The sequence below is a fragment of the Alligator sinensis genome, unplaced genomic scaffold (genome assembly GCF_000455745.1).
Source record: "Alligator sinensis unplaced genomic scaffold, ASM45574v1 scaffold883_1, whole genome shotgun sequence".
Taxonomy (NCBI): Eukaryota; Metazoa; Chordata; order Crocodylia; family Alligatoridae; genus Alligator; species Alligator sinensis.
This window is the reverse complement of record NW_005842009.1, coordinates 2891993-2901612: the sequence shown is the minus strand read 5'-3', so window position 1 is coordinate 2901612 and position 9620 is coordinate 2891993. Positions and strand designations below refer to the sequence as shown.

At 46.8% G+C, this 9620-nt stretch overlaps 1 protein-coding gene across 6 annotated transcripts in view; it reads right to left on the bottom strand.

The window, feature by feature from the left end:
- Positions 1-6: 6 nt before the first annotated feature.
- Positions 7-9620, bottom strand: part of GMEB1 (glucocorticoid modulatory element binding protein 1) — an 18831-nt gene continuing 9217 nt past the window's right edge. For all 6 annotated transcript variants that reach the window (XM_025201950.1, XM_025201954.1, XM_025201952.1 and 3 more), the window contains 4 exons: positions 8812-8940; positions 7790-7927; positions 7160-7282; positions 7-6100 (listed from right to left, as the gene is read on the bottom strand). In XM_025201950.1, coding sequence (XP_025057735.1) covers positions 5394-6100; positions 7160-7282; positions 7790-7927; positions 8812-8940 — 1097 coding nt within the window. In that variant the 3' untranslated portion in view covers positions 7-5393. The remainder of the gene's footprint in view (positions 6101-7159; positions 7283-7789; positions 7928-8811; positions 8941-9620) is intronic.

The following is a 9620-nucleotide window of genomic DNA, read 5'->3' as shown; positions in this document are numbered from 1 at the left end:
CCCCCTCAGCCCTCTTCTTAGCAGACTTCCGGGTGCGTTGGTAAGACACCTCCCTCCGGAGCACGCGCTCGCGCTCGCAGGTTCCGCCCCGCCCCGCCCGGGGAACGGGCTCCCGACTCGCTGCTTTCCCGGGAAGCCTCCGCGCTGAACGCCGCCCTGGGCGCCTCGGCTGCCTTTCCGCTGATCAGTGTCTGTGCACCATAAAGCCGCCCCCCCTCGACTTGACCCTGTGCACCGCCCAGAGGCTCCCCCCCGCCAGGCCCTCCCCCCCCGCACGGGCTGCCCCTGCCAGCAGGGGAGCACGGGTGCTGAGTGGGCACTTGCAGAGTGGAGAATTGGGGACATTTCTTCTCTAAGGCCTAGAAGGACCAAAAGATGCTCATGGCTGCAAAGGCGGCCAGCGAGGTGACCTGAAGAGAGGACAGCGACTGGACACAAAGGCAGGAGAATGCGCGCGGGAGAGGACTAGTTATGGAAGCCGCCGTCAATATGAAACGTTGCCTTCTAGAGTGAGCGGGAGAGACGATGGGAGGACTAGCCATGCAGCTGGAGGCAGTGGTGTTGTCTGGATGAGGACCTGAAGGAGGAGAGAAGAGGGGATGGTCTAACAAACCATGATTTGTCTACAGTTGGAGAACAACGGGACCCAGAAAGCAACCCACTAAATACAAGTTGAACGTGGTCGCAAGGACAAGACAAAGGAAGAAATCTGCTAGCAGAGGAAACACAGAATTGATGAAGTTTCCTGCAAAGCAGGTTGAGATGGAGAAGAAAGCAAGCCAGTCTCCACAGATCAAAGAAAGTGGTAATGCAGGCAGCTGAGAACCAGAACCCAAGGAGCAAAGAGGATGTTACACGGGTGATTGGGAAAGATAACAGAAGATGGAGTGACCTGCTGACAGAAAAGTGCAAAAGGGAGAGAACCTGAGACTCTCGCCACCACCAAGAAAGTGTGAAATCACAATTGAAAACTGCAGTAAGATGAATCCACAGGTCCATCACCAGAGTGGATCCAGAGAAGACCAGAACAAGAACACAAGATATGCACCTAAGCCTGAAATGATGCTGATGTGCAAAGAGAAAAATGCACTGGTGGTCTGCACGCCAGGACAAATAACACTAGCAGATTCCTGCCCAAATGGACTGGAGACAACCGTGCCAGGCTGCAGGTGTTCTAACGAGCAAAGGCTCAGTTAATCTTCAGCAGAATTCCTTCAGTCCCTAGAGAAAGATGAAGAAGGCATGACAAGATGATGAAGATCAGCAGATGGATCAAAAATTGGTTCAATGAAGAATGTTTTGGGGTGTTGAGGATAAATTCCTGAAAAGAGGATTCTTCTTAAAAGATGCACTACCCCCGAGTCCCTGGGGAAGTAACCTGGAAATGAGGCTGTCAAAGTCCTTTCCTTGAGGGCATTGTCTGTGGTGTCCTTGGCCCTACTCCGACTCATGCCCTTAATGTATTCCCTCTTGCATTCCAACTTTTAGTCAGGGCAGGATGCCTCGCCCCTTTTCTGACAGCTCAGTACTTGATCCTTGGAGCCAGCAGCACTAGCTCTTTTCCGCTCTTTTGGAGCCGACTGACAGACTTTGAGGCACTGGAACCACCCCCAAGGGACTGATGATCTATGGACAAACCATATGCTCTGTTGAGGCTGTGCAGAGAGAGGGGCTTCTCACTGGAGAAGCAGGAATAAACTAACCTGAGAAATAAGACAAAAAGGAGGCTTCCGTGCCCGTGACAGTGAGTGAGCCAATTGGGTCCCACACCCCCAGGCCCTGGCCCCTAAAGGTTTTGCTCCATCTCTCCTCCATCCTTTCCAGCCAGCAGCACAGCCCTCAATGTGTCAGAGACAGACTGAGAAGGCAGCCTTTAATGTAACAGGGCTAGGCTCACAACATCTTGCTCCTTAGTGGGACAGACACCTTATAAAGGCCTAAAGGAATGTCCTTCCAGAGGACTAAATCTTTTCTACACATTACAATACCCAGCCACAGAAAGTCAGCTCTTCTCAATGGCAACAATAACCATCACTCAGAAATGGGAGCCTCTCCCTTACAAATGTGTTCCTTCCCTCACCTACCACTGCAGGCCGCTCATCACTCTAACATGCTCCCCTCTTTAGTTTATCTGTTCCCTGTCTCATCCCCCCCATATCAAGGTTTTGGCATTGCTAGTTACTGCCTACTCGTCCTATATGTCCAATAGAGACTCTACACTTTTGCAATAGCTCTGAGAGGAGCAGATTTAAGCCATTTAAGCACAGCTGCTTTCCAGTCTGGCCAGTTATTTGTCTTTCCTGACACTTTTGGAAAGGAGTGGGAAGGGTGTGTTGTATTTCCAATTAAAACAAAAACAACCAAAAAGAAGAGGCCACGTGCTGAATTCACCAACATGCAATATTTTCAACACTAGGCAGAGGTGAACATGGGTACAGTAGCATGCTGCATGTCCATAACGACAGATTTCTGACCATGGCTGCTGTATTAATTTCCTACCATGGTCAGGATGATCATGTTGTTTCAGTTTTCAATGGAAAACACCTATATCCTTTTCATTCTTTCTGGATTTTGCCAGCAGTCATTACTTGCCCATCAACCCCTTTGCCTGCCAGTGCTCAGTCCAGTTTCTTTTTTTCTATGTTAATGATAAGCTGTAAACATGAATGAATATAAGCTGTGGACATGTGATAAACCCTAATGCCATGCTGATTTCCCATTCCAAAGGGTGCACCACTGTGGTTCTGAGCCTTTCCCTTATACTTGAGCTCACTCTGCTCTAATAAACCTGATCCAACTTTCAGTGTAAGATATTGCCATCAACTTCAGTGGGAGCAGGAATAGGCCTCAGGTCTCCACAGTATTTTGAACAACCAAAAAAAGTTAATGGGGCTTGTTTCTGTAGTCTTGCCTTATATAGCAGTATAGTGGAAGGGCAGTTAATTCCCTAGAGAAGGAAATAAAAGCCCAAGAACCTAGAAAATCACTATAGTTAAGTTAGAGTCACAAGTGTGTAAGGGATGTCAGAGCTGTAGCTTTTAAAGGGCCTGCTTTCACCAGAAGATGCTGTTCCTATCATCTTGATCCAACCCCACCTCTAAAGAGCTGACTAGTCAGAGAAACCAAACACATGACAACTCCTTTTTCAGTGCATTTTGAGGAGGCTTCAAACTATACTGACAGAAGCAAAGCTTGCCTGGACCCTGGTTTTTCTCCTGGTCAACAGCAGATGCTGGTCGTCTTTTGTGGGACTGCAGGAATGAAGCACAGCATAGCGCAAATTGGTTCAACCTTGTTGGTCACCTTCCAATACCATGCATGGCATCCAGTCCAAAATTCCTCCTCTAGTCCTGGAGTGGCTGTGAACATCACTAATATAGGATCCAGTGCACAACAGGTTAATAAACAAACAAACTACAGTTTTGAAAAGGCCTGGAAGGAATCTTCAGTAAGCAGAAAACCCAGTCCAGCTGTCTGCTCCTGGAGGCAGAGAATTCCAGGTATAGTTTCCAATAAAGGACCTATGTCTGCTCCATGCTCAAGATTCTGCTCTTTGTATCTTGCAAAAGGTAGAGGAGGAACTCCAATTAAGAATCCTGGAGAGACAAGGCTCTAGAGAAGGGGGTAAAGGCAACAGTTGAAAGAAATAACTGTACGGGAGCTAAAGGTCAGGATGGAGACAAAGATCTAAGTTCAGTTGTCAGCTTCATCAAAAACCATCTGTGAGCAGAAGCAAAGCAAAGGGCTTAAATTTCCCTCTGCACCCTGATACTTACATACATGGAACATGGATATAACATACTACTGACTCAGGATGGCAGAGTGACACATTCAGTTCGCACAGATGCGATGGGATGCAATGAGTATCTCTGTCTTAGATCTCAAGTCAATAAGATGGGGATAAAACAGCATTTCCTACCTCCCGTGTCTTCTCTGTGCAGAGCATGAGCTCTTACAGGAAACGTCTACTCTGCATAAGTATAGCATCTTGTAAAACAGGTCCCTGATCTGGCCTGTGGCGCTATTAAAATACTTGTAAGAAATCCACTGTTGTCCTTTGTGTTAAGAAGCAATCCACCTGCATGTAGATTTTTTTTTCTTTTTAATGCAAAAAAATAACCAAAACACATCTTCCTCCCCTGTCCCCACCCCTGGGTCTATTTAATTTGTTGTCATCTTGTTTAATATTTCCAAACAAGCAGATATTCCCCTACCCCTCCCAATTCTCTGCAATTCAACAGCTGAACTGAGCTTTCCTTCCTCACCTCACAGCCAAACGAAAGAAATCTGTGAAAGAAATGGGAGGGAGAGGCAGTCACACAGCGAAAGTAGCAAGCCAGTCCTAATCCTGCAAATTAAGGGAGTAAAAAAACAAAAACACCAAACATAGCAACTAGCATGGTACAGTTCCCAGCGTGCAGCGTAAACAGAAGGTGCTCCTAGGCCCAGAGTCCAGCTCTCCCAGGAAGCAACAGCACAACACACGCTTTATACATCCAGGAGGTCAGCATTAGGCTAAAGGGAGGGCTGTGTTTTCTTTTCTTTCTTTTTTTTTTTTTTTTTTCTAGCTCGAGTTAATTTTTCTCTTTTATGCACAAGGCTTAAGCAATCTCAGTGTCTTACAAAAGCATCTGCAATAAAAAAACCTAAGGGGTGAGGGAGGGGAAAAGGAAGAGGCAGGATTTGGGTTAAATAACCCAAAACTGATAAGAGCAGCTCAAGGATTTTTGCACCTGGCAGATCTGGAAGGGAGAACAAACCAAAACAAACAAACAAAAAACCCCCAAATCCCACCTCCTGTTGGGTAGGAAGAAGGACTAAGAACACAAGAACAAGGGTTGTTGCTTTCTCCACCAAAAGCAAATTACCAGCATAGTTGATAATGAAGAGTTAGACAGAATTCCCTTCCCTGGGGAAAAAAATGAAGATGAGGTACTGGTTTCCCCCAAAGCAAGAAGCACCCCCTTCCCAGGCAGATCAATGCTCCAGTTACTCTGGGAACAGTCTTCCCGCATTAAAATTGTCCTAGCAATGATCAGGTCTGGACAAGAAAAGAACCCCCTCCCCCCAGCCCCCTAAAACCCAAGCATGCAGACTGTCCCATTGTGCAATCTCAGGAAGAGGAAGCCTTTGGTCCCCTTCCTGGGGTCTGTGGGGAGTTTAGGCAAAGGAATTCTTCCTCCTCCCTGCAAGCAGTAGGTTTTGTCCATGGCTCTGCAGAAAAGGAGCCTTTTCCTTGGGTATAAGTGTTTCTCCAGCTTTTTTTTTTTTTTAAATAATTGTTAAAAAAAAAGAAAGAACAAAACCCATGGGAACTAACAGGGTGGCTGTAAAAATTAGTTCAACAACAAAGAAAGCAATCCTCCCCTTAACCATGAGATTCGCTTTCCTGGCTAGTCCTCCAAGACCACAATCTCTACATTGTGGACCTGGTGCTGATGGTCCTCAACCTCTGCCACCACCTTCTCCTCAGTCCTCAGCTCTGTTTCCAGAATCACAGCTTTAGCTTCTGACTCCTCAGTCTCTGCTTCAGGATCTGGTGCTGGGTCTATCTCTATGATGGTCTGTCCATCTTCTGAGGTGCCCTCAACAGCTTGGATGGTAGAGGTCAGGCCAGACTCCATGGCCACCAGTTCCACCGGGTTCACCACTGCAGCCATGTTAGCTATGGCACTGCTGTCCTGCATAGCAGCTGAGCTCAGCAGTGCCAGGCTGGAGGATGGATGAAGGGTCACAGTGTCAGATGAGTTAGTCTTGGAGGATGACACCACAGTGGTATACCGGAAAAGCTGCGAGCCAGATGGCAAGGTGTGAACAGTCATCGGGCTGGAGCCCTGGCTGATGGTTGCCACTGGGATGTTGCCTACTGAGAACTGTTGTCCCATAGGTGCAATGGCAATAGGCGATATGACCGTGAACTGAGGCTGCTGGATGGGGGTAGAAGGACTTAAGACTGTGGCTGAAGCAGGGCGCTGCAGGCGGGGTCTTTTAGGGGGCTTTGGAGCACTGACGGGCATCAGCACCACATTCTGGATAGTCTGAGACTTTGCCTTCTGATCCTTGGCAAGCTTCTTCTGCTCCTCCAGCTGACGTTCCAGGTCTGCAAATAAACCCAGTTACAAAGCATATTCAGATAAAGCTGGGATCACCGAGATTGCTGGGATATACTTGAGGCCACCAGGAATAGCTGCAGTCATGTACTCTTTTTATTTTACAGTGGGGCTCCCCCCAACCCAACTGCAAACCAGTAGGGACAAAAATCTCCCTTGAAGCACAGGGCAAGACTGATCACTGCCCTCAGCTTATGCAAACATTTACCCACATTTGCTAAAGTTTCACACCCCCTTGGCACCTGCTTTGAGCCAGTGCAAATGTCTACAAAAGCCACGAGGCAAAGGAAGATCCAAACCAAGGGCCTGGGCCTTCCTTTCCTTTCCTTTCAGGAGGCATCAACTTTTGCTTATCTGCTCACATCTCCCATTTCCACTGTGTGGGAAATGGGTGCCATTGCAGCTCAAGTCTATTCCAGCTGAAGAGCAGACAACCTTTCCAGAGACAGTGAGTGCCAGCTCCTAGCCTTTGCTGGATGCCAGCTCAGAACAGACGGCATCTGTATGCTGCCACAGGGGATGGAAATGCCAAAGTCTCCCTCAGACCTCAGTGGCTCAATACAAATGTATCACCCATTGATCCTCAGCTGAGGTAAAACTAAGAAAAACCGAGAAGGAAGCAGCTTAAACAACTTTGGATTAAATTTCCTCAGTGAATAGAAAACACCAGCCTAGTATCAGCTGTGCAGGATTAGACCAAAGGTCCAGCATGGCTAACATGCTGATGTATGTGGTGGACATGCACACCCTACTTCCTTTGACCAACTGCTCATCACTGAGCTACGGATTCTGAGAGACTCTTAATTTATCTTCAGGATGAAAGGGGAGTCAAATGCAGAAGTTTCATGATGCAGCGTCTGTAACATCAATTTACAGCACTGCATGAAAGCACCAGCTGTTCGTAGGATAAGGATAACTTAAGGTTTTAAATAAAAAGGAGCAACATGTTGCTTTGCATGTGTTCAATGTCACAAGAAAGACAAGTCATGTCAGCTGTAGAAAGCAGCGAGGAGTTTCACTAATAAACATTTCCCACATACTGGTTGTACCTGCTAGAGTATAAAGAAACTGCTCTTCTCCCTGATTCGTCTGGCTTTTCCTGTTATCCAAAACTTTCTTGACAGTGTCCATCAAGCCAAAAGTGTGAGCCACATTATTCAGGACTGCAGCATCTGCAAAGAAACCTCACATGGATTACTATCCAATTCCTTAGGTGGTCTGAAAGTCCAATCAAGGAGCTCGGAAGGTGAGATCCTTTTTGAGATTTACTTATTGGACTTCACATTTTCTGGGGCTTTCTATAGAAAGGGCTTACTTTTTCCAGGAGTGCAATTCCAGAAGCCCTGGGTGGCAAAAGAATTCCCATTGCCTTCTCCCCATAACATTGACCCCCATCAGTTCCCAATGATGGAACAATCCCATTCATTACTTAATAGATAAGAAAGAGATGCATTGTGGCATCAGCTCAGAATTCCTACAAAGTGAGCATGGTTTGCTTATGAAAATCTGTCAGCTCTCTGCCCACAACACTGGGACTATCATTAGTTGCCACCCAGGTGGCACCAGTATTTCACACCTGGGGAACTCCCTTCAGTTTACCTCCCACAGATAACTACACTATGCTCTCTCAAAGGTCCAGAGTACTACATCAGCAGGGAGGCTACCAGCCTCCAACTCACCCGTGATTGGGAAGGAAGACTGGCCAAGCCGCTGCTGAACTCCTTTCAGCACTTCTTCAATCTCCTTCTGGATGTTGCAGACCACCTCCTCCATCAGTCCCACATCAGCTATGCCTTTCCAGAACATCAGCGTGTCCTCTGGCATAGGAAGAGGAAGAGACAGGAGGGGGAAGAATTCGACACGTACAAGCATTTGGTATTTTCCTGCAAGGCTACATTAAAACCATTCCAAGAGCAGCGAGCTGTCATGCAGCAGTAACTTGGGGAGCCGGCTTCTAATCTGGCCATCAGGGTGGATATGACATGCAAAAAAAATAAATAAAAAAATAAAAATAAAAAAATGGAACTGGGAAGTCAACATCACTAATGAGGACTTTCATATAGCTTACAACTTTAAAAGCAGCACTTCACTACCTCTGCTTTTCTGCACAAGACACAGAGCTTATAGTCTTCACTTGCTGGCATGAGGGAACTCTATCTAAGCTTCTGGACTGGTATCAGGAGGGCCAATGAAGCACCTATAACAAGAGTGCAGGGAAAAACTGGATGGTTCAGAGGACTGGTAACAAGTGGCAAAATGTCCTGCCTCTAGATCCCTAGCTTAAATCCAGCTGAGGCCAACAGGGACTGAAAATGGTGCTTGTCTGATGTTGTGTCCCCAGTGCTTTACACTCTCCTAATTCAGGCTGCACCAGGGGTCTCAGTCTTGTTTCTGGGAGACAGATGTCTGCCCCATTAAAGAGAAAAAAATATCACCATATCATATCCAGCACTAGCCAACCGGGTCAGTCATTTCAGCAGAGACCAATAGCAGAATGGGCTTGAAAGAATGAACTCACCCTGTCAACTCAGAGCGGCTAGGGAGATCTATTCTGGCAGGCATTACAGGCGTACGTGGCAGAGTGAGGGGGAAATTTGCATTACCGTTGCCTGTAGCATACCTGGTCTTGGGACTTTAGTCTCCAAGAGTGGGAGGGGGAATGGAAAGAAGTGGCAGAGACAGACAGACAAAGTGACCTTACCCGAAATCTCATCATTGTCCTTCTTCATGCCCTCCTCAGTGGCCATGGTGACAGCAGCTGTCAGGGCAGAGTTCCACTCAATCCCCTCCTCCATGCTCTCCTCAGAAAGTGCAATCTGGGTGATGCTCCCTGCAGGAAAAGAAATGTCAGCTATCTCAGCAGCACCAAGTCTTTCACTTGAGAATCCTTAGCTTTATGTGTACTTTCCTAGTGTTTTTCACTCTCCTAATTCAGGCTATTTGTGTCTGGTGCCTATATATCAAACTTGCTAACAGCAGAAATTGTTTATTCACAAACATGATTTCAGAAGGAAAGTCACTAGGATGGAAAGGCACTCACATACCAAAGAATAAACCAGAGATGTTTTCTGGTGAGAAACACAAGGGAACAGAGAAAATAAGAGAAACCTAAGGAGAAAACTGGCAAGTAGCCTAGAGATTTATCTTCCCACCACAGTTGTAAAATAGGTTTCTCTGCATCAAATCAGACCATGGCCCATCTAATCTGGCATCACATTTCACATACCAGCCCTCACTGAGACAGACAGGAAAGTAACCAAAACAGCAGCAGTGCAGATGGGCTTCCTTACTGATCTCTGCAAAGAAAATGGCTTATGCAGCAACTCATGCAATTTAAGTTCCCTTAACATTTCCTGTTAAAAATGCTATTCATCATGTAAAGTCTCCAGCCACAGGATTTGAATCTTTGACCTTCCAGATAACATTAAGCATCTGACTCTGAAGGAGCCCTCAGATGTTATTTTTACTTTGGGGGCACGTGCCATTCATGACTCAGCAGCTGGGGGGGGG